General features: G+C 43.4%; 1 protein-coding gene across 50 annotated transcripts in view; it reads right to left on the minus strand.

The window, feature by feature from the left end:
* Positions 1 to 861: 861 nt before the first annotated feature.
* Positions 862 to 25396, minus strand: part of CLASP2 (cytoplasmic linker associated protein 2) — a 180418-nt gene continuing 155883 nt past the window's right edge. For all 50 annotated transcript variants that reach the window (XM_078432528.2, XM_060638093.3, XM_060638088.3 and 47 more), the window contains 9 exons: positions 25228 to 25371; positions 23407 to 23513; positions 21855 to 22008; positions 18361 to 18589; positions 11524 to 11717; positions 10887 to 11015; positions 6853 to 7059; positions 5227 to 5343; positions 862 to 2652 (listed from right to left, as the gene is read on the minus strand). In XM_078432528.2, the coding sequence (XP_078288654.1) occupies positions 2566 to 2652; positions 5227 to 5343; positions 6853 to 7059; positions 10887 to 11015; positions 11524 to 11717; positions 18361 to 18589; positions 21855 to 22008; positions 23407 to 23513; positions 25228 to 25371 (1368 nt within the window). In that variant the 3' untranslated portion in view covers positions 862 to 2565. The remainder of the gene's footprint in view (positions 2653 to 5226; positions 5344 to 6852; positions 7060 to 10886; positions 11016 to 11523; positions 11718 to 18360; positions 18590 to 21854; positions 22009 to 23406; positions 23514 to 25227; positions 25372 to 25396) is intronic.

Raw genomic sequence — 25396 nt, forward strand, 5'->3', positions numbered from 1 at the left:
GCAGTAAAGAAATGATACTGATAATGGTTAGGGAGAAAAGCAGAAAGAAGAAATTTAACCAGGAGCTTACCACCATTCTTTAACAGTTGACATCTAAATGTATTTCTGGGATGAACAAATTTGAATAGTCAATAATAACTTTCCTAAAGCCTCATTAACTGAAACTATACAATTTTGTTTTTCGTGTGTGTGTGTGTGTGTGTGTGTGTATGTATATATATATATATTTTTTTTTTAATTTTTTTTTTTTTTGTTGTTATTTCTTCAAGTAATCTCTACACCCAATATGGGGCTCGAACTTAAGACCCCAAGATCAAGAGCTGCCTGCTCTATTGACTAAGCCAGCCGGGTGCCCCTGAAATTATAGAACTTAAATATGACTTTTTTCATGTGTTTATATATTAGCTTTCACTTAGTCACATTAAACCATCCTCTTTCATTCATTTGAACACCTGCCTTTAGATGCCAGGTCCTTGATCTAAGTTTTCAAGCAGAGTTATTATTCAGCTTACGTCACACTACTGAGTCGTCAATGGTAGTTAAAGCAGTATCTTAAAGCAGAGGTCAAAATTAAATTGTTAGATTAAAAACGATTATAAGACATACCGAAGGTTATGGAACAAAACACATCACTGAGAAGAATTTAGTGTTTAAAATGCCTTTTCTTCCTAAAGATAAGCGATGTCACAGACATGCTGTACAATCTTGTGGATGCTACTCCTGACAAGTCTTTTCTCCTCAGATGCACTTACAAAATTCATGAGAACACCACTGATACAGGACCTTCAAAATATTTTTAAAGACCTAGTTAGGAGCTAAATGACTTGTCACACAGTGAGACAGAAAAACAACCGATGCACATTGTTAATTTTTTCAAGTAATGTTATGTACAGTTTTATTGCCAGTATATGCACAACAGTAAGCATAGAACTATAAATACACAATGTAATTAACAGTAGAAAACAAAATTGTTACAGGTAAAGGGGGGGATATAGAGAAACTATTTTCCTGCTGCTAGAACAGAAACAAAGGGAAGAGCCCATGACAAACCATCCATCCAGTACTTTTGTCTTAAACTCTTTACATACATTTCTACATGTTTTTCAGTTAAACAAAGAAAGTACAGATCACTCCGTAACAATAGCAAACTGCTATTTGCCTTTCCAGTCAAATTCACTTCATGTTAGGATTAAAAAAAAAAAAAAAGTCAAGATGAGAAATCATTAGTGTCCCGGTTCCAAGTGATCTCATTTGCTTTGCACCAAACTGGTGAGTTTTGCAAGTCGGCTGCACAGGAAAAGAACAGGTGTAGCGAAAGGTGATTAAAACAATGTGTTAAAATGTAACAGAAAATCACCCTTGAAGTAGTTTTCCAAAAGACACTGTAGGCAGCAGCTCAGTTAAAAGGATCAGCCCTGAAGAGGTAGAGAATTTGAGTCCATTACAGAGATAATAGCCTTGTGCCACCTTCTCTCTCGTCAGGATCCACGTTTTCAAGTAAGACAATTTCACGGTCAAAGGAAACCAGGTGCCACCATTTAAAGAAAAGGTGCTGGTTGACTCGCGCGTCTCAGTGATTAATAAGTTTGTTTTTTAATGAGAAACAGAAGACGGTCAAGACGCACATGCACTGGATTTTCTTCTCTCTTTCCATTATCAAGTTTATTCATAAGTGAATTTGATATTAATAAATACGAAAAAAGCATCATTCACAACAACGAAAAACAAACCAGAAACCCTGCAAGAAAACCTTCTATTTTAATAAGCATCTAGAAAACAACAGGCAGATGATCTGGTGCAGCTTTCTTAAGGGGCCGCAGGGGGGACACGGTTTTAGGTGAGGCGGCAAGATCGAGAGCCAACACGCGGAATCGGCGTCACAGAACTGGCTGATTCTGTGGCACTCTCTCTGAGGACGTCGCTTTACGCTACGGGTCACCCCAAAGAAGTTGCGACTAACGACACGTGTCACCGTCACGTCGACAGAGTCCAGCCGTGGTTCAAATCAGTCCTGCATCGTTTCACATCATTTCAGTATTTCTAGCATAGGACGTGATACAGAACGAAACTCCAAGTAGCAATAAAAATAGTATTCTGCATTTGAATAGAGGCAAAAAAATGTTTTAGACTGTTAAACTTTTAAAGCTTTAAGCATTCCTCTTTCACCAGCATTTAAAAAAATGTATACAATCATAACACTGGCAAAGGTTAATGGGAAGACAAGTACAAACGTGAAATGACGAATTCGATTAAAAATTACTCTGTATCGATCCACTGATGTTAATACTGCTTCTTCTTGAATTTGGAATAACTATCATAAAAGTTACATGCAGACTGAGGAGAGCCCTCTGTTACAGAAAATACAAAACGAAACAAAAAACTAAAGCCGGGAAAAGATGGGAGTTCCGAAAGATGCGTTTGAGTACTTCCTCTCGCTGCTGAGGGGTGGTCTGCCCGTCCCGGGCCGGGGCGGCCTGGCCCGCTTCGGTCCGTATTTCCTTTCACTGATGAGGGTGGTCTGCCCGTCCCGGGTCGGGGCAGCCTGGCCGGCTTCGGTCCGCGCCACTAACTCTGTCCGGAAACATCAGCAGCGGGGTCAGCTCCTCCAGAACCTGTCTGTGCACGTTTGATGTACAGATTCAGGAGCTTCATCTGCGGATTGAAACCAGAGCGAAGGCGTTTAGCAGGCTGCTCTAAATTACAGGAAGATGCTCACGGAAACAGGTTTTGTGCGTATCGTGAGTCTAAGAAGAGAGGCTTTAGGGGCGCCTGCCTGGCTCTGTCAGTGCGGCATGGGGACCCTCGATCTCAGGGTTGGGAGTTCGAGCCCCACGTTGGGTGTAGAGATTGCTTAAAAATAAAAACTTAAAAAAGTAAATAGAGATTTTAGATTACGTTACGCCCAAGTTATTGTTGATAGTTAAGAATTACCAAAAAGCTTTTCAAGTCTCCATCTGTTTATGACTGAGTGCTCTATTTATGCATTTATTTAAGTAACCTCTGCACCCAACGTGGGGCTTGAACTCACGGCCCCGAGATCAAGAGTGACGTGGTCTACCGACTGAGCCAGCCGGGCGCCCCTGGTGACTCTTACAATGTGCCTTTTCTGTAACACTAAACCTGCTGTAGTGTTAGCATGTGAAGCTTAAACGTAGAAAAGAAGTCTCATTAGGACAGTCGGGACAAACATTCGAGCACTATGTGCTATAGAGTAAGCTAACGACCTGAGGAAATCAAGACACGAAACATGCCAGTCGTTGTCTAGAGTCACAGAGGCAGGTAAGAAGTGGCCCAGGACAGAAAACCAGGCCCCTGGGTTCCAGGACCCGAGATCTTCAACGACTGTAACACTGCCCTCCAAGAATGTTCTTGATTTGTGTCATTTTGTGGTCTTTACCAGATGAGACCCTATTTTTATCAACTGTTAATCAATGCATATGCAATTTTGTATTCTACTTTTTTTCGTCTGATGTCATTTCCAAATATTTTTTCGGCCTGGCTATAGTCTTCATATGCAACATTACTGGCTGCCTCATATTCTGACAAAGTGCTTAACTTTAACTCTTCCACAGACATCTTTGGTCATCAGGACACAACCTGAGCTTATCACAAAACCTGAGATCGTTTCTCTTTGAAAAGCACTGTGTTGGGGCGCCTGGGTGGCTCAGTCGGTTGAGCGGCCGACTTCGGCTCGGGTCATGATCTCGCGGTCCGTGAGTTCGAGCCCCGCATCGGGCTCTGGGCTGACAGCTCAGAGCCTGGAGCCTGTTTCAGATTCTGTGTCCCCCTCTCTCTCTGACCCTCCCCCGTTCATGCTCTGTCTCTCTCTGTCTCAAAAATAAATAAAAACATTAAAAAAAAAAAAAAAAAAAAAAAAAGAAAAGCACTGCGTTGGGGCACCTGGCTGGCTCAGTTGGCAGAGCACGTAGGGCTCTTAATGTCGGGGTGGTGAATGCAAGTCCCATACCAGGTGCAGAGTTTACTTGAAAAAAAGAAAGAAAGAAGAAAGAAAAAAGAAGACTGTGTTGTTTCAAGTTTGCTTTTGTAACATTAAATCATTGATCCAACGGGTTTTTAGTCTGATGTCCAGGGGCTTCGGGCACTCACTGAATCCCCTGAAACCACGTGTAAAATTTTCTGTATTTATTTACCTTTCTTGGGATGTGGTAGTAATGCCCGAATCTCAAAGCGGGTCTGCGAGTCAGAGAGAGTTAAGAACTACCACCCACAGAGAACGCACGCAGGTATTTACCTGAGCCTTACAGGCATTTTCTCTACTGTTTCGGTATTTTAAAACTAAATCTGACGATAGTAATGACGATCGCTAGGGTCCTGGGAAACTCTTAAAATGAGGGTGTCTCCTGCAAACAGCTCATAAGCAACAATCCAACAATCATCACCTCGTACAATAAATTTCAATGTTTGACAGTATCAAAAAAATGAGGGGAACAAGACTTAAATTAAAAATTTTTTTTAATGTTTTATTTATTTTTGAGAGAGACAGAGACAGAGTGTGAACAGGGAGGGGCAGGGAGAGGGAGACACAGAATCCGGAAAGGGCTCCAGGCTCTGAGCTGTCAACCCGGACGGAGCCCGACGCGGGGCTCGAACTCACAAGCCACGAGATCGTGACCTGAGCCGAAGTCGGATGCTCAACCGACGGAGCCGCCCGGGCGCCCCAAGACTTACATTTTTTAAAAGTTTATTTATTTAAGTAATCTCTACACCCGACGTGGAGCTTCAACACACAACCTTGAGATCAAGGTCATGTGCTCTACTGACTCAGCCAGCCAGGTGCCCCTGGTTTTTCTTTTAAGTCTTAAGGACAGTAAATACTTGATTATCGGAGTTCATAGGGGAAAATCTAAGAAATATTCCCGGATTCCCCATTTTGGGAGACAGGAAGTAATCCATGAATACACAACCACTATTTATTCTTAAACCGTCCTTGGGGGCTATGATCGGGTGTGGGAGCTGGAAAGGAGTCAGCTGACTGGAGGCGTTTCTCTCACGGCCACACACCCTCCACCGAACCGGCGGCGGCTTCCCACAGCGACCGATGCGAAAGTAGAAACAGTTAACACTCAAACGGTAGGAGGAGTGAGTCGGATACTCAAGGCCTGACTTTTCCGAAGCCAAATACGAATTTACCCTTAACCCGACAGAGACCTAAATTTTGAAACAGGCACCACTGCCACCACCCGTGGACCAAAGGTCGCCACTTACCTTGCTGCCCGTGAGCTGACTGAGATGTGGTTTTAGTTCGTCACCAATTACCGCGTGAACGGCCACCAGGCAGAAGACACAAGCTTTCCGAACACTGCTCTCCGAGTTATCGTAACCCTAGGGAGGAGAGTCCTCGTTAGCACTCCTGGGGGGCCGGAGAAAGAACCATTCCAGCATGGACAGGCGGGGTGGCTCCAGCACGAGATCGCGGGCGCACCAAGGACAAGAAGCTTTAAGGACGGAAGCGACTCCTCCAGCTCTCCCGGCGGAAACGCGCCCTCCTCTCCGTCCGCCTCCCCTCCACCGTCCACTTTCCTGATCGGCTCCTACCTTATTTGGCCTGGAAGGCGGTCCCTTTGCCAACCGGCCCTGTGAAGTCTCCGGATGGACCTTGCTAAAGCACTCAGCCGTAGGGAGCCCAAGAGCGCCTCCCTTCCGAAAAAAACCTGAACTGAAGTAACACTGGGCCTGGCGGTCAGGGCCCGCCTATGATCCAGGCTGAGTTCTAAGCTCAACATCTGTCCCACCCCTACCGTTACCCTAAGTCATTCACCCAACAGAACATGTAGTCGGTAGCCACCGTGTGTATGATACCCACACACCATGTACATTCTGTGCAAAGAAAGGGATTTGGATCCCATCTTCAAGGACCACACAATTCGGTGAGCAATATTAGACTCAGAACAGAGTCAAAGAGAACATTATAGATGCACAAAGAAATGAATAATTCTCTTCGGGAGGGGTATACGCTCTGTAATTCTGGTCATTAAAATTACATTACAGAATAATAATTTACTGGATGGGAGAGTTAACAATTCATGATTAAGCAAAAAAGCACGCTATAAAATATGATCCCGTTATGAAAATGTTTCTGTGGATGGGTTTGTGTGTATAGAAAAAAACCACATTACATCTATGGCTGTAAATCAGTGTAACCATTTTGGAGAGAAATTTGGCAACACCTAGGAATTCTACTTCTAGATATATACACAGAAGTATAAGAAGATATTATAAAGAAGTTGACTGCAATATTTATATCATTAAAAAAGGAAACAATCCATATATTCATGAAAAGACGAGTGGATCAACCAATTGTGGGATTCACATACGTGGAAATTACTCAGCCATAAGACAGGAATGAAATTCTAACACATGCTGTAACACAAGCCCCGAAAACATTACGCTAAATGAAACAAGCCGGCCACAATAGGACAGATACTGCGGGATTCCATTTACGTCAAGAACCCAGCAAGCAGAAGAGCCAGAGCAGAAGAGGAGTTACCGGGGGCCAAAGGGCACGGGAACAAGGAATTATTAATTAATGGGCACAGTTTCCATTGGGGACGAGGAAGTCTGTCCTGGACATGGGCAGTCGTGAGGGCTGCACAACAGCATGCACGTACTTAATGCCGACGAATCTCACGCTTAAAAGCGGCTCAATGGTAAGTGTTAGGTTACGTATGTACTTAACACACACACACGCAAAGCTGGCCATGGAAAGTCTCTGCTCTGAACGTCCGGGACGGCAGGAAGGCTTGGTTATGCCGCTCGTGCTGCCTAGAGCGTGCCTAAAATAACCGAATCCCCGACGTAGTACAGCTTATGCCTCCAAGTTTGGATTCTTACCTGTATCAAGCCTGGCATAATCTCTGGCAAAAGCAGGTTAAGGGTGTCCTTGGACACCCGCTCTATCACTTTCGTTTGCATCTTGATTGCAGCCAGGTTGATTGGGTAATCTGCGGTTTGGATGATGGGGCAAAGCACTTTGATGCACTGCTCGGGGCTGATAGAAGTGGCCAGCACCGATGCGGCTTCCTCAGCAGATCTCACCACCTGAAACAAAGGGGAAATTGGGCCGGGAATAAATTTAAGAACGTTATGCTGCGTCCTGGAAGTACAAAGTCATGAAATACGCAACAGGACAGGATATCTACAATTAAAAGCAACTTTTTAAAATGCTTGTTTATTTTTGGGGAGAAAGGGAAGGAGTGGGGAGGGGCAGAGAGAGAGGGAGACAGAGAATCCGAAGCGGGCTGCGGGCTCCGAGCTGCCCAGAACCCAACACCGGGCTCGAACTCACGAACCGTGAGATCATGACCTGCGCCGAAGTCGGGACGCTTAACCGACTGAGCCACCCAGGAGCCCCAGCACATCTACAATTTGCTTTGAAAATACTACAATAAACACGACAAAGTGAGGGTACAGGTAAAACAGGAGTGGCAAACTACAACCTGTTGAAGCCAGAATGGACACATGGGGAGAATATTTCTTCCAGAATTCTTCCTTCTTTTGTGTTCTTAATGTTGGCTAATGGCGATTTTTACTTTTATTCTTTTTGAGAGACAGAGCAAGTGTGTGTGTGTGCGCACAAACGTGGGAGGAAGGGGAGGAGGAGGAGGAGAGGGATGAAGAGAGGGAGGGAGAGACAGAGGAAGAGACAGAGGGAGAGAGAGAGAGAGAGAGAGAGACAGACAGACAGACAGACAGAGAGAATCTCAAGCAGGATCTGTGCTCTCAGGATGGAGCCCAACACAGGGCTCGAACCCATGAACTGTGAGATCACGACCAGAGCTCAAGTCGAGAGTCGGATGCTCAACCGAACAAGCCACCCAGGCACCCTGGCTAATGCAATTTTTAAGTGCTACTGTAGTCTTGCTGTGCTGGGCAGTGAAGGCTCTATTTACCAAGACTATAATGCGAATGGACCCTCTACAGCAGCCGTGCTGAGACGCTGCTCGTTATCCTATACCCTCAACTCCAGGAGTGTCTGTGTTCTTTTCATCACATTAGTACAAAATAAAATAAAATCTCATTAGTAAGTTATCAAGTTAACATGCTATTCTGTTCATAGTGATTTTCTTTCCTTCCGTACTGGGCCTGGGAGAACAGACACTGACTTTGCAATGAAGAAAAGAAACGGTTGTCCATCTTCATAGAATCTGTAATCTCTAAGATGGTCTTGAGACCACGCAAACATTACTGCTTTGGACTCTACTCGTTTCTCACTTAGGGTCTCAAGCTGTGAGCGGCACTAAGGAAAGGTACAGCGGCAAATCCAATGGCAGACCCGGGGCTAATTTTAGCTGTATTACCTTAAGAATGTTGATTTTACCTTTTGTAAACATAGGGATTCCGGGTCTTATTTGGGTCAGAGGGTGGATAACTGAACCACAAATAGTTGTTTTTTAAACCTTCAGCAAGATACTATGGATGTTCCACTACTGCTGAACAATAGCTCAATAAAAAATAATCCGAATAAAAATCCATACAGATTTAAAAGTTATGACTGACTCTCCTACAAGACTCACAGTCATATCATTTGAAACCCAGAGGGTTTCGAGTTCTTCAAATATGTACCAACACTTCTTTTTTTAAGCTATCTCTACACCCAAGGTGGGGCTCGAACCCATGGTCCTATCAAGAGCTGCTTCCTCTACTCACTGAACCAGCCAGGTGCCCCAAAGTCCTCACCAACACTTTTGTTTTATTTATTCATTTTGAGAGAGAGAGGGAGGGAGGGAGAGAGGGAGGGAGGGAGGGAGGGAGGGAGGGAGGGAGGGAGCCTGTGTGCCTGAGTAGGGGAGGGGCAGAGAGAGAGGGGGAGACAGAGAATCCCAAGCAGGCTCTGCACTGTTGGTGTGGAGCCCAACTCAGGCCAAACCCGGGAACCCTGAGATCACGACCTGAGCCGAAAGCAAGAGTTGGATGCTTAACTAACTGAGCCACCCGGGGGCCTCATCTCACCAACACTTCCGATTGTCGTTCTTCCTAGTGTATATATAAAGTGGTATCTCATTGTGGGTTTAGCTGTATTTTCCTAATGAGTACCGATATTGAGCATCTTTTCATGTGCTTATTGGCCATTTGTATATCTTCTTGGGTGAACCGTCTATTCAGGTCCTTCGCCCATTTTTAAATTCAGTTATTTCTTTTCGTTGTTGAGTTGTCAGAGTTCTTTATATATTACCTCATCAGACATAGGATTTGCAAAGATTTTCTATTCTGTGGGCTAAATTTTCCACTTTTTTTATGGTGTCCTTTGAAGCACTAAAGGTTTTTTTTTTTTTAAACATTATTCTTTGTGACACCGCTTTATTTATTTTTTGAGTAAACTCTATGCCCGATGTGGGGCTTGAACTCATGACCCTAAAAGAGTCTCACTGACTGTCGCAGCCAGGTGCATCTGAAGCACAAAAGTATTTATTTTATTCATTTTTAAATGTTTACTTATTTTTGAGAGAGAGAAGAGAGGGAGGGAGACACAGGTTCCGAAGCAGGCTCCAGCTCTGAACTGTCGGCACAGAACCCAACGTGGGACTCCCAACTCACATGCTGTGAGATCGTGACCTGAGCTCAAGTTGGACACTTAACCGACTGACCCACCCAGGCGCCCCGTTATTTTATTTTTAAAACAATATTTTACTTTTAAGTAATCTCACCACCCAACGTGGGGCTTGAATTTACAAGCCCGAGATCGAAAATTGCGTGTTCTGCCCACTGAGCCAGCCAGGCGCCCCGAAGCACAAAAGTTTTCAATTTTGATAAAGTCCAATTTATGTTCCTGTTGCTGTTGGTTACTTGTGCTCTTGGTGTTACATCTAAGAAACCATTGCTCAATCCAAGGTAACAAAGGTTACAATCATGTTTTTTTCCTGAAAGTTTAGTTTCAGCTCTTTCATTTAGCTTTGATCTACTTTGTCTCACTGCTGTTTTCTAACTTTTCTTTTTTGATTTCTTTTGCTTATGTCTTGGTTCTACAGAGATATCTAATGCTACTGCTCTGGTGCCTTCTCTTAGAATTGCAGTCTGTACCTGACATTTCCTTTTTTTGTTATGTCTGAGACATAATAAAAATCCTCATGGTTATCTCATCGATGCCACCGTAGCTGGTAGAAATATTGTGACTAAAAAGAGAGGAGACAGGAGAGAGAGACAAACCAAGAAACAGACTCTTAACTCTAGGGAACAAACTGATGGTCCGCAGAGGGCAGGTGGGTGGGGGACGGGGGAAACAGGTGATGGGGACTGAGGAGGGCACTTGTGACGGACCTGGGGAGTTGTATGGAAGTGACCAATCACTGTATTGTACCCCTGAAACGAATCCAACTCTGTGTTAACGAACTAGAACTTAAATACGAACTTAAAAAGCACCCCCACCAAATGTTTTTTTATACAACTGTAAATGCATACACAGAGGAGACAGATTTACAGGACTTCCAGGAAAGCTATCCTCATTATTTTACTGAATAAACTTTTAACAGAGGCGATTCCCAGAGGCGATTTACTACCACTTTAAAATAATGATTCTTGTCTTCATTAGTTATCTCAAAAAACCAAATTCTTATCGGTAAGTGGAAAGAGAAGGCTGGCGATTCTAAGTAGAAAACTACAAGACAAATTACAGAGGAAATGAAATCAGGATTATTTCCCAGAGCTGGTTGTATTAGGGGAAAGTCCATGATATCACCAGAATTCACTTAGTAGAAAAAATATGACTGCAACTCCATCAGATGTTACCCGGAACATCGAAGTTAAGTGTTCGTTTGATTGAAATGATTGATACTCTCCAAGGGTACTCTTCAAGCGATGTTTGTATGTTTCATGCAATCACATCAGAGGTGCTGAGAATAAAATAGTAACTTAATCATCAGGTAACTTACCTCCTTATGAGGGTCTTTATGTGCTTCCAGCGTTTTCATGACCGTCAGTTCTGCATAGTTTTTAAATCTGGCTGGTTGATGCCTTAGGATTTCTCTTAAAACCTTTAACGCCAAAGCCCTGATTGTAGGCTAAGAAGAAATATTTTAATGTTTTTAATATTTTGGGTTGTAGACAATCTACTACATTTTCTGTATCTGTATTAAGGATCTTAACGTTGGGGCGGGGATAAGTTGCAGACAACTGTATAAAGCATACGGTATATGGCATAATTAAGTTTTCACATCTCTAGTTGAAAACTCATGTCATACTTCATATATTTGTAGGAGATCCAGAACCAACAACATTCCATGAAAAAGGAAATTTTACTTCTGAACTGGTTTAAATACGCAAAACAAGTACTCTTCTATAAAAACACTTTCAGCTACCTTTCATTTCTCCCATTGTCAATTGTTCCAAATCCACTGAGTTGCTGGTTTAGAAGACAAAATACTCGTAATGAAAATTTCACACGGGAAGAAACAGTAAAAGAGACCGATCTTCTCAATTTCCAAATTTGTGAAGCACTTGATTAGCAGGCAAGGACGGGCAATCCAAGACAGGAAAAACAGGCTATTATTTACATATTCTGCCATTTACCTCTTTATCCCCAAGGGTTTCAAGCAACAGAAGTAATATTGTTTTGAAGTGTTCATCCCAAACGCTGAAAGATTCCTCCTGTGTCAGTTTCATGAGTTCATAGAGGGCAATTTTTCTTTCCTCTACACGTTCATTATGGTTAGACAACTCCTTCAACAACTCTGCAACCAGGTCAGAATGGTCTAGGGAAAGATCTGGCAGGAGGACACAAGATTAATTCTGTAACTCTTGTTAAGTATGGGGATGACAACTTTAGTTTTAAGGGAAAAAAAAGGACTAATTTTCTTTTCCATTTTGTCATCTTGAACCCATCAGTTTTAGTTGAAAACTTTTTATAATAAAAATTTACATGGAGAAAATATATAATGAACCCCATATACCCATCGCCTAGATTTAATAATTAGCCAGATTTTACCATTCTTACTTCATCTTCCTCCCTCCCCACATTCTTCCTGAAAGATCTCTAGTAAATGGCAAATACATCACTTTATCTTTTATCTTTAAGTACATCAGCATGCACGTCTATGGTGTCACGCCAGGAGGCTCACAATGTTTGATGCCTCCATTTTCAGAGGTACCAATAATGGCCAACAGATTGAAGTGGTGACAACGTGACCCTACCGTTGTAAAGTTCCCCATCAATCTTTTTTTTGAGGGAGCTGGGGTATGGAGAGAGAGACAGACACAGAGAGAGAATAAGTGAGAATAAGTGGGGGAGGGGCAGAGAGAATTTTAAGCAGGCTCCACACCCAGCACGGGACCCAAAGCAAGGCTTGATCTCAGGGCTGTGAGACATCATGACCTGAGCTGAAATCAAGAGCTGGATGCTCAACCGACTAAGCCACCCAGGCACCCTAAGAAAGACTATATTTTACTTAAGGGGATTCAGAAACCTGAGGAAAGGAAATAGAGCTGAACCATTAGAACAGATGAGTTCAATGAGAGTAAAACTAACAGATGATAGGGAAGGAAAACGGAGCCAAAATGATGACAACATTCGCTATTAAAAAAAAAAAGTTTGCTCTGACAACTTTCATGGAATTACAATTAGAACACTAACGTCATCATACACAGCACACAAGATATGATTACTGAACTTAAAAATTTGAGATATGTGAGAAGACCACTCACATATATGAAGATCTATGACCACTAAGGTGAACCAAGTTGGGGTTTTGGAAGATCAAGCGGAAGAACCTCTATAAAGAGCAGAGCAAACCATGAAGAAGAAATCTGAGTTTAAGGATAACATCAACATCTTAACCTGTAGGATGAAAACTGTCCACAGTAACTTCATTTATACAGACCAGCACTGGAACAGCATTGCCAGTTTAACAGGAAATACCAAAGCAGGATAAATGTGTCTCTATAAACCTCATAAAAGACATTCCTGCAAAGTTGTGTTATCAGACTTGCACAGAGGATTGTTCCAGTAAGAGTGAATTTTATTTCGGCCCAATAAAGGGAAGTCACCAAAAAATGCTTTCCAGGGAATGCAGCTCTTTTCTCTATGAATATAAGCTTTGTAGTTACACTAGGAGATAATCAGAAATGACTAAAATGGTCTGGACAGGTGACTAACAGGAAAATCATTTCTGCCAAAGAAAACACATTTGTTACAAAACCGAACTATTTATATCATACAAATGAGATAAGCCTAAAGTCATTAATTCAGATAAAGTGTAACCGACTGTATTTCCTCTTCTGATAGACAGGCATCAAGGTCATGTGAAAAGATAAGGCTCTGGACCCACCAAACCTGTGCCTCTGATCCTGAGTGCGACAGAGGTACATTCTTAATTACTGTGGAGGCTCAGATTTCTCACGAGTAAAATGGGAAAAGAGCACCGACTTCCTACTGTCACGGGGACCTGGGCTGAACTAATAGTTTTTCTTGTGTCTTTATGATTAATATTGGCCCAATTACAACTCTGATAATACTTCTGTTGCAGTGCTGAAAATATATGGGATATTCTTTTCACTGGCAAACTTTGATAAGAGGATTCCTTGAATAACAGTGTCATCCTCACCAGCAGTAATATTCTGATATTTTATGGTCTCTGGTAAACTTTACAAAGGTCATGTGGACATTAGTGGGGTGTTAGTTTTTTGTGACACGTTAATCTTGATAAATTTATCACTCATGTGTCTGTAATGTGTAGAGAATCATCTGAATAATAGACATACTAATTAAGTCTCAGAATTTCAAAACAATTTCTTTCTACAGAAATTCTGACTTAAAAAAATAACTACATCCTGCCCAAAGTTATGGATTTTAAAAACCAAAAAAAAAAGAGGAGGAATTTTGCAACCAGGCAGACATGAAAGGACAATCCAAAAACCAATGGAGGTCAATACGTTAAAAAGAATGGGTAATGCTAGCAGTGTTCACAAAATAGGCCTTTCTAACAAGGCCTTCCCTACCTCAAGTTTAAAAATGAACACAGACAATAAATGAAAATAACTGCAATATGAAGCTTAGAGCAACTACTATTTTGTTTGATGGCTTATCCATTTTCAGAGAGCGTTTACTCAACGTAAAATGGCTGTCTTAGGTTTCAGAAGTCAATCAAGTGTTATGCTGCGAAGAAATTTTCTCAAATTCAAAAATATTCCACCCAGTTTAGATTTTGGTTATGTAATTTCCAAACATGTCTTCCTTTAACAAATGGAAAATATATGATCTTTAGTAAAGGAGAAGAGAATTAGACAATGAGTGGAGAACCTTGCCAAACTGTTATAATTTTGGCTTTGTGATAATATTAACTCTCTTAACTTGAGCAGTTGGTAAAAACGTAATTCTTCAGCCTCACAAATGAAGAGATTTTTCACCAAACTACAGATGACCAGGCCTGGGAACACAGATTTCTGAGCAGCGTAGGCAGGGTCTCCACACCTGACAGTGGTGAACTACGGAATTTCAGGGCTCAGCCAGGGCAAGAAGGGTGTCCACATGGAGTGGTGACCAGGTGTGACCTGTGAGAGCCCAGGGAGAAGGAGAAGGGCACCCATGGCCCCGGGAGTCAGAGCCCAAGGAGGCTGAGCGCACCCAGGTGGAGTGGCAGAGGTGAGGAGTGCAGGAGAAGGAGGAGGGGCAGAGATGGAAAGCTGGCTGCAGACAGGAGGACTGATCCAATAGGTAAATATATTAAAGGTAATGAAAGGCAGGTTGCTCAGTGTCACAAAGGGGGGCTTATCCATATAGAACAGGAGGATACTAGAAATAATCTTATGGCGCTAAATTGAATTGGGAGTTTATGTAAACTCATAGCTCTTGATATAGAAATAAATAGGTATACATCAGTGTGTGTATGTGTGCACGTGGATAGACATACGTATACATATATTCCCTTAGCTTTGGCCGCTGAGAGGTCTTAGGGGGAGTGATATCCCACTAGCAGTGGCTATACCTAGTGCTCAGACTTTAGCCTTTAAAGACCATTTTCTATTAAATGAAACCGAAGATCGACCCCTGGGGAAATGATTGATTCGAAGACTCAAGCAGGGACAGCACAACATTTTGTCATGCCAGATGCAAGGATGGGGACACTGGCAAGAGAACAGGTCAAATCAAAGGCAATCTGAGCATCAACATAAATAATGATATTACAAATTATAAACGGTTGAGTACAATGCAAACCATGAGTTCATGTAATTATAAATACATAAATGAAACTTTTTAAATGAATACATTTTAACACAGTTTTAAAGTACCACCTTACAAGGCACTTACTAATTATACTTTTTTTTTTTTTTTTTAAACGTTGACTCCTTTTTGAGAGATAGAGAGACAGGGCATGAGCAGGGGAGGGGCAGAGAGGGGGGAGACACAGAATCTGAAGCGGGATTCAGACTCTGAGCTGTCAGCACAGAGCCCGATGCAGGGCTCGAGCCCACGAACTGTGAGATCATGACCTGAGCCGAAGTCGGACGCTTAACCGACTGAGCCACCCAGGCGCCCCAAGCACTTATGAATTATAAAAAGAGTAACTTCACAGTGGAGAGCCGTGGTAAGCACCAACATAATCAGGTGATAAAAGTTTCTATCACCAGGCACTGGGCAAAGTGAAACCATTTATTACCTGAAGAATGGACTTTCACTTCTGGGACACTGATGCCAAGAGCACATGACCTGAATCCAACCACAAGAGAATGTCAGACAAACCCAAAGTGAGGGAAGTGCTAAAATATAAGTGGACGTCACAAGTGCCACGGCCACCGAAGGAGACTACAGAGACATGATGAGATTCTGAAGTGGGTCCTCTGGCTACAAGGTGTTATCACTGGACAGGTGACAAAACTCAAATGGGGTTTCAGGACAGGCGATTATTAATGCACGAATGATAATCGCCTGATTCTGAGGCGTACCTTGGGGTTATGTGGGAGAGGGTCTGTGTTTAAGGGGAGCACATCCTCAAGTACTTGAGGTGATGGATCATCGGTCTGAAGCTTACTCTCAAGAGGTCAAGAGAAGGTTCGTTGTGCTGTACCTTCATTTTTTAAACTTTCGATTGCTTTAAAATTAAAAAAAAAATACATAAATTGCAGCTGAGGTAAGAAATGTCAGCGGACCCAGTCTGGTCTGCCAGCTTGTGACGGCTATACCTAAGTAATTTAAGAACAAAGCTGCTAAGCTACAGGTCTCAGTTTACTGGGCTGCTGGAACCACAAAGGGATTAAGGGACAGGCACACGCTACGTCCAATGCATTCCCTCTGGTTCTGTTGCTGCCACAACTAAACCTCAGCAACAGAGCCAGCTAATTGTGACAGATCAAAACACACCAAAATCAATCATTTCGGCAGTTTATAGATTCTTCTGTAATTCAGAGTTAGTTTGGCAAGTTGCCATAATTCTGTCTTTGTGATAACTGAGATATATTAATACTTAAAAAATTTTTTTTAAATGTTTATTTATTTTTGAGAGAGAGACAGAGAGAGAGAGAGGGAGAGAAAGTGCAAGCAGGGAAGGGGCTGAGAGGGAGACACAGAATCCGAAGCAGGAGCCAGGCTCTGAGCTGTCAGCACAGAGCCCGACGCGGGGCCTGAACTCATGAACTGTGAGATCATGACCTGAGCCAAAGTCTGACGCTTAACAGACTGAGCCACTCAGGTGCCCAAAATTTTTTATATTATTAAAAAAATTTTTTGTTTTAATGTTTGTTTCTTTTTAACACAGAGAGAGACAGAGTCCAAGCAGGGGAGGGGCAGCGAGAGAGAGGGGGAGACACAGAATCTGAAGCAGGCTCCAGGCCTTGAGCTGTCAGTACAGAGCCTCATGTGGGGTTCAAACCTATGAACCACAAGATCATGATGTGAGCCAAAGAAGGACGCTTAACCGACTGAGCCACCCAAGGTGCCCCTAAAAATTTTTTTAAAGTGTTTCTTTTTGAGACAGAGAGAGACAGAGTGTGAGCAGGGGAGGGGCAGAGAGAGAGGGGGAGACAGAATCTGGAGCAGGCTCCAGGCTCTGAGCTGTCAGCACAGAGCCTGACACGGGGCTCGAACCCACAGACTGTGAGATCATGACTGGAGCCAAAGTCGGGTGCTTAACCAACTGAGCTGCCCAGGTACCCCGATACATTAAGACTTAACGTGACATATTGGTAAAAACATGATTCGTCAACCTGGTTGGTAATCAAAGAAATAAAAATGAAGATATTTTTCCACTTACCAAATTATAAAAATTAAAAAAAGATTGCTGATCTCTAACTTCTCAATCTTTCTAGTGATTAAGGAAATGCTATCATTGGGATGACCTATTTTATATCCGTCATGGTGACAAAATTTTAAAAGGTTTGAATATTCTGTGCTGGTGAAGCAATCAGCACTACACCTCAACTGGCCAAGTATTCTGAGTCAGTAATTGGGTAGTAACTCTCAAAACTTCAACTTAGATATCCCTTTATCAAGCAATTCTATCTCTAGAAATCTCTCAGAGTAAGTTACTGACATAGGTGCATAAAAGCTTATGCAGAAACATGTTCACTGACAGCAACACTGGGGTAACAAAGGAGAACCAGAAACTACCCGAGCGTAGTATCATACAAATGTTAAGGGGTGGATTTTCAAATTCACCCACATACAGTTATCTATTATTTTACATTACTTGAATCTTCAGTAAAAAATTAAAGACTTATATAAATTTGCAGAGAAAAATGTAGTTCCTTCTTACTAAAAATACCTAAGCCATATGCAGTGTTTTGCACTTTGTGTCTGTACATCTTACTCAAACCTAACTGCAAAGTGTGGCTGGAAGGGCAGATGGGTAGTACATAGCCATCCTCCTTCCGAAGGGACGCTGAGGAACAGTCAACCAAGCACCAGGCCGGGCAGCAGCGTCAATGTTGGAACCCAGTCCTGTGCCCTCGGCCCAAGCCGCTCAAAGTGCTGGAGTTGGTCCTAAGCTGACTTCAGATTCTCATGGTGACTTTGTCCACACTTGGTCGTGAACGCATCTTAAGAGAGTTTATGATTTCACACTTCATTAAAGGGCCCTTACAAAGAATGAGTAGTTCTTCAAAGGTTTTGTCACGCTGGTCTAAAAATTAACGGCTGAACGGCGTCTGGAGATAAACTAAATTTAAGCCGCAGCGGACTTCACTTGTTTCTGGGCAGTCAGTATGGTTTTCCTGGTTTTTGAGGATGATGTCAGGGTTACCCTGTTTCTCACTCTGGGGCAGAAAACTACCAAACCACCAGAAAGGAGCTCCTGGAAGATGGGGGAACACCTCTCCCTTCCGAAGCTCCTTACTTCTTAGGGAGTTACCGTATTTCTCCTGCTCCACTGATTACCAGCCCCCGAAAGTACAGGTGACCAAACATGACCCACGACCTACCGTCAGGAAACTGGTCGGCGTCGTCGTCAAACATGGCTTCCTTGAGGGCAGACTTATTGAAGGGACTGATGCTATCTGAATAGTTATATGGATTATAGTCTCGCGAGCGTGGGGAGGAATGAGCAGGCATCGACTGGAGCAACGAAGCTTTATTATCAAGGGAGGTTTGGCTTGAGTCGGTAGCATCGCCTCCTGCCCTTGGGTCAGGCATCCCGGGACCGCCACACATCTATTAATGGGAAGGGGAAGGCGCAGAAAATTAACTCACTTTCAAGTATCTCTTTGAAATTCTAAAAAAGATGTTTCTCTGTTGCTTCAAAGGAACCAACGTGAGAAGTTAAAACTTACATTCAAAATGTCAAAGCTTATCGTAAAGATGTAAAACAGAAACAAAAAAACCTAAACCCGCAGCTGTGAGAGCAAATAAGAACCATAAAAGAATGTCGTTTCCAATGACTCCTGCAGTTCCCTTGCTAAGGGCTTGACCAAACAACATGCAGGCAATTACAGCTCTCTATGCCAGTTAAAGACATAAAAGGACTTTCACTACCAACACGGAACTAAAAGCTGCCAGATTCCATTGTTAAGGTAGTAAATCACACAAGGACAGGATGTCAACAAAATATAAAAGAATCAAATTCTGGGGTTGCCGGGGTGGCTCAGTTCGTTAAGTGACCGACTCTTCATTTCGGCTCAGGTCACGATCTCACAGCTCCTGAGACTCAGCCCTCCGTCAGGCTCCATGCTGGGCATGCAGTCTGCTTAGGATTCTCTCTCTCCCTCCCCCTTCCCTGCTCTCTCCCTCTCGCACGTGCACCCTCTCCCTGTGTCTCTCTCTCAAAAAAGAAAAAAAAGGGAGGGGGTTGTCTGGGTGGCTCAGTCAGTTAAGTGTCCCACTTCTGCTCAGGTCATGATCTCACGGTTCATGGCTTCGAGCCCCGTGTCGGGCTCTGTGCTGACCGCTCGGAGCCTGGAGCCTGCTTCGGATTCTGTGTCTCCCTCTCTCTCTCTGCCCCTCCCCTGCTTGTTCTGTCTCTCAAAAATGAATAGTAAAACATTAAAAAATGATAAAACACTTTTACCAAAGGCCTCAAGGCTTGTAACTTTTGAAAGGATGGCTGATGGAGTTGGAGCGCATTAACATACTTTTATCATAAAACATCAATACTAACGCTGATTCTAATGCTAGCATGAAACTCATTACTACCACCAGATCACCATCACCACCGTCTACTCAGCAACTATGTGCTAAGCCATTACTCAGGTGCTTTACTAATATTCTTCAAACATGCGCTGTGCACCTACTGTGTGCCAGGCTTCATTCTTGGCAGTGGGGGTATATTAACGAACAAAAGAGCATGCTGGCCACCTTCACGCAGTCTACATTCTAGTTGGGGGACAGACAGTACAAAACGCAGTGAATGAGTAGACAGAATGCTGGAAGATGATTCGCGTGCGGGAGGCGGTGCCGTGTTAAAGGGACCGCGAGTGCTGCGGCGGGAGGGAGGCAAGTGCAGGCCAGCTAGGGTGGTCGGAGTAAGCCGTGCGAACCGAGACTTGGAGGAAATCGGCCAGGAAGCAGGTTTAAGACAGCGGGAACGGCCCAGACAAAGGCCCCGAGGCAAGAGCGCGCCCGGGAAGTTCAAGGAACAGCAAGGAAGCCAGTGTGGCTGGAGCAGAGGAAAGCGGTAGGAGACGAGGCCAGAGAAGTGACAGGGAAAAAAAGCCTGTTGTGTAGACGTTGGCTTTTATTCCGGGACGTCCCACAGGGTTACAAGCGGAGGTGTGCCAAGACACGACAGGGGGTCACCGGCAAAATCAAGGAGGCCCGGTGAGGTGCCGATTTTCACAGCCCAGGGGAGAGAGGACTGGTGGTAAGGCCGGCTGGAGCCGGAAGGGCAGTGACGGAAGTGGACGGAGTTTGGATCTATTTTGAAAACGGGACGACAGAGCGAGCGTGGAGGATGAGAGAAAGAGGGCCGTGAGGACAACTCTCCGGTCCCAGGCTTTTGGCTAAGTGACTACTGCTACCAACCGCGACACAGAGGAGCAGCCTCGTGGACGAGACTGCAGGTGCGGCAGGAAGCGGGCCGGAGGCATGTGAGCTCCAGAGGGAAGCTGGGCTGCACAGACTCGTATCACTTCTGACACGGACCACACCTTTCAGAGTACAATGTCGTCGCCTCATCTTCCTAACGGAAACACTGAGCTTTAGACGTGATAACGTCATCTGACTACTGGGTATCTGCCAGGAAGCGGGATTTGAAGTTACTTCGGCCAGAATCCTGTTTGAGCTCCCCACCCCGCAGCCTGCGATCTCTGAGGAAAAAAAGTGTCAGCAGTGATTCTTACCAAACCGTTACTGCTTTTGGGGTGGGGAACCTCAAATATGAGTGGTGAGCCGGCTCTGGCCCGATAGGCACGGGGAGAAAAACAACAGCGGGAAGGCAGAGGAGGGAGCCCTTTCGAGATGTGCTGAAGAACTGCCACGCTCCCCAATTCTGCCAACGCTGAGAAACCACAGATTCCATAGGAAATGACGGGATGGCTTGTTCTGAGAAAAGTCTAAGCAGCAGCAGCAGCAGGGTAAAAGACAACTACTCTTTTTTTTTTCCTTCCCTCGCCCCAAACAACTACTCTTTGTATGAACAAACTGAGCAGTATTCACCAATGTCAGAAAAATGGGTCCTAACATCCTTCACTGGAGCCACACAAACCGGTGACACAAGTCTCCACCACTGCACTAAGGGGGAAAGAAAAATCGAAACACATTAGGTCTTACGAGACCCATGTGATCTGGCCCACGTTCCACCCCCAACCCTCTCACAACGATCCAACAACACTGCCTCTCATCCTGGTTCCCGACTAGGCACAACTTGCTCTCATCTAAATGTCTTTAGACTTGCCACTTCTTCTATGGGATTCTCCTCTCCCAGACCTTGTACGGCTCCATTTAGGTCTCGGTGGAAAAATCACCTAGTGAGAGAGGCCTTCCCTGACCGATTAATCTCAAATAGATTCACTTTGGGGAGCCTGGGTGGCTCAGCTGGTTAAGCGTCCAAGTCCCGATTTCGGCTCAGACCAGGATCTCATGACTGGTGAGATCTGTCCACACGAGGGGCTCCGCGTGGACAGTGCGGAGCCTGCTGGGGATTCTCTTTCTCTCTCTGCTAGTCTGCTTGTGTGTGTTCATGTTCTCTCTCTCTCAAAATAAACGAACGTTAAAAGAACCAGATTCATTTATGTTCTAACCTAAAACTCAATAGTACTCGTCTCTATCAGAAAATTCATAAGGAACTTGAGGGCGGCGACTTTGCCTTGTAAAATCTAAGACCCAGCACGGTGCCCGACGTGTGGCAGATACTCATTGAACGCTTACAGAGCGAGCCCTAAAAACTGACATCTGAAGACGACAGAAAGTTAAAAAAACAAAACAAAACCCAGCAAAAGTCTTAATGAACAAATCTGCACCGTAAGAATGTTCAAATACTCACAGAATCACCATCATCTTTTTTAGAATCTCTTTTCAACGGCTCATTCATATCTTCTTGACTACGGAAGCTGAAATTCTGAATTGCTTCAGTGACACCTCTAAGAGAGCTATAAATATCTTCAGAGTTCATATTTTCTGTGTCATAATCAAATGCACTATGAAAAAGATGACTAGTTGTTATTTGGGGGTCGTTTTAAAACACATAACACATTTGAGATCAGGTAGGGTATTTCTAACAACAGGATGAGAATGTACACTCCCCGAAGCACAATTAGCAAAACCAAATCAAACCTGACAACTGTCAACGGTGAAGGCACATGTCCCCTGGTCCATCCACTAAGGGCAGCTTACGAGGACTGTGAATGCATAGCCCTTAACAACTGGTTTGTCTTTCACCTTCCAAAATGTTCTGATTAACCAGAGGTCAGCAAACCATGACCCGTGAAATCTAAAAATGTTTACTTCTTTAGACACTTGGGAGAAAAGTCAAAGTAACGATTCATGACACGTGAAAGTTACATAAAAGTCTTCTTTCAGCGTCCGCAAATAAAATTGTATCGGGTAATCGGGTATCGGTACCCTCAACACTTACTTACTCCGGCCTCCTCTACAGCCGCCTTTACGCTGCACCAGCAGAACCGGGTACAGGTAACAAGGCCTAAAATATGTGCCATGCGGCCCTTTACAGAAAGTTTGCTAACTCCTATGATTTGTTTACAATAATGGCACAACTTGAAGACAAGACAAAGGTATTATACACAAATTTACAGGAAGGCAGAGAAGTTTCGCTACTGAACATATGTTTATAGTACAATTCTATAATTAGATTCTAAAACTCAACTGAAGCTGGAATTCAGCCATCAGATCGTCACATGTGTGTGACAAGGAATAACTAGGCTAGATGTTAAGTCTGCAATGTATTTTTCTTCCTCAGACGCTGAAGTATTCTATAAATGTAATGAATATGATGAAACATGCTATGATACATGGCTAATAATAAAATTGATAACTACACTAATAAAAATGGACTGCTATGCAAATGTTTTTAAAAGCTAGGAAAAGGGAAACAAATGTTAGTCCGTTAATGAGTCAAGAACTTCATCTGAAATACAGCCTATGCTTGAACTTCACAAGTGTGTGAAAAGTTTACACAGCTTATATTTTGTATTAAGGCCCAATCTCATAGTCACATTTTTTTCCGAAGACACAGTCATAATGCTATTTCATATTTAGCCTTTCCCCATTCTTCACTATTTTTATGCTTTGGTCTATAAGCACATCTGAGAAACATAACTATGCCATTTAAAGCATCAAGCAGTAATTTACAAAAGTAAGTGTCCTTTGCACTTACCAAAAAATTGGATATCCTATGCGTTATTTTCACTTAAGGCTTAGTTTGGGAATAAACTTAAAAATTTTTTGAATCTGCTACATTTCTACATGTCAAGACCTTTGAAGCCAAGTGGAAATCAACTGGAATTATATCAATGTCCGTTGTCTAAGAGTGGGACTCTGCAAACACAAGCCATGATGGAAAAGAACTCTTTTGTTACCTTGGAGATAAAGTATTCTGTGATGTGTTGGTAGGAGAAGTAAGAGGACTGGACCAGTTGGCTGGTGAACGTGCTGTTGGCCTTGTCAAAGGACTCCCCATGGGACCCTGATGGGGGGAGTCAAGTAAATATTAACACATGACAGGTAAGTTCAACTAAAAGGCTCTTAAGGAAGCCATGCAATCAAGAAGTTGAACAGTATGAAAGAGCTGTATTTGTAGGTCAGTATTTTAAATATTCATGTCCTTATCTCTGCTTTCTGTAGGGAAAAACTTTCCCCCTATTTGGAAATCTAACTCTTTAGTCTTCTCTTGTTTTCCTTACCCACTTCCTGCCCTCAAATATCATCAACATCTTCCTCCTCAAAGAGTCATTGGACCCCAAACTAACAATTTGTTTTTTAAAAACAGTTTTGTTTTTAAACAACAGTTTATTTATTTTGAGAGAGAGAGTGAGCGCGCATGTGAGCAGGGGAGGGACAGAGAGAGAGAGAGAGAGAGAGAGAGAGAGAGAGAGAATCCCAAGCAGGTTCTGTACTGTCAGCACAGAGTCAATGTGGGGTTTAATCCCATGAACCATGAGACCACGACCTGAGCCAAAATCAAGAGTCAGATGCCTGGGGCACCTGGGTGGCTCAGTCGGTTAAGCGTCAGACTTTGCCTCAGGTCATGATCTCACGGTCTGTGAGTTCAAGCATTGTGTCTGGCTCTGTGCTGACAGCTCGGAGCCTGGAGCCTGCTTCGGATTCCGTGTCTCTCTTTCTCTCTGCTCCTCCCCTGCTCGCACTCTCCGTCTCTTAAAAATAAATAAACGTTAAAAAAAAAAAAGAGAGAGAGAGAGACGCTTAACCTACTGAGCCACCCAGGTGCCCCCCAAACTAACAATTTTAAATTAGCTCCCCATTCTGGGGTGCCTGGGTGGCTCAGTCGGTTACGTGTCTGACTCTTGATTTTGGCTCAGGTCATGATCTCATGGCTTGTGAGATTGAGGCTAAGAGCCTGCTTGGGATTCTCTCCTCTCTATGCCCTTCTCTGCTCATGCTCTCTCAAAATAAACAGAAGTAAAAAGAAGTAAAATTCACTCATATTATTAATTTGCCTGCCTGTTAAGATACAATTAAACGATTCCTTCTCCTTCTAAAAAGATAACTAGCTTTAGTCCCAAGACATCATTCTGATTATTTTTAACCCTCAGACTTTACCTTAAGCCTGCTATAAATGCATCTAATTTCTCTTTCATCCACAGTACAAGGTCTGTCCTTTTAAAAAACCTAAGTTCAGTTCTTTAGGCATATTATGTAAACGATGCTTGCCATTTAAGGTCTATAAAACACTGTAATGTTTCATTTATTCAGAACTTACTTTCCCAAAACCAAAGTTTGTACCTTCAAGCAAGTATGGGCCCACAAACCTGTGAACAGGTTTTGGAACATCCCTTTCAAAGCCCCAGCTTCTTCAGATGTTATTTGTCAGTCAAGTCACCCCTTCTAGCCCTCCAACAAGGACCCATTTCTCTAAAGAGCATGTCCCAATTCCAACGGCCTGCAGAGCCGCTGCCGTCATCAGAGTTGTGCTCACGTTTTACTTTCCTGTTTGTGTCCTGGCCATGTTCATCACCAACCTAGTTGATACAAACATGCGAAGCCTAAGGACCGTACTCTTTCCAGGACAAGATTTAATTCTGCTTAGGGAATGCTGCCCAGTACAGATGCACAAATTATACACTAGGATCAAAAGTTTACTTCGTGTAAAAGCAAGCAACTACTGTGAAACCAACCATCCATCATACCACAGGATAGCCGAGAGAAGAACTGAAAGGTACCTGGGTTCCATTGCCAGTGTTTCGAAGGTGATTATGAAGAAGCTTGGTAGCACCATCCTGAAAAGTTTTTGGTAAAGCTCCTAATAACATTGTAAACTCTGGAGTATTGAGTTCAAATAGGGAAATCAGCACGGACTGTGCTGCCTGTAAAATGAAGACATTTAAGAAG

This window comes from Panthera onca, chromosome C2 (genome assembly GCF_046562875.1).
Source record: "Panthera onca isolate mPanOnc1 chromosome C2, mPanOnc1 haplotype 2, whole genome shotgun sequence".
In the NCBI taxonomy this organism is placed as follows: Eukaryota; Metazoa; Chordata; class Mammalia; order Carnivora; family Felidae; genus Panthera; species Panthera onca.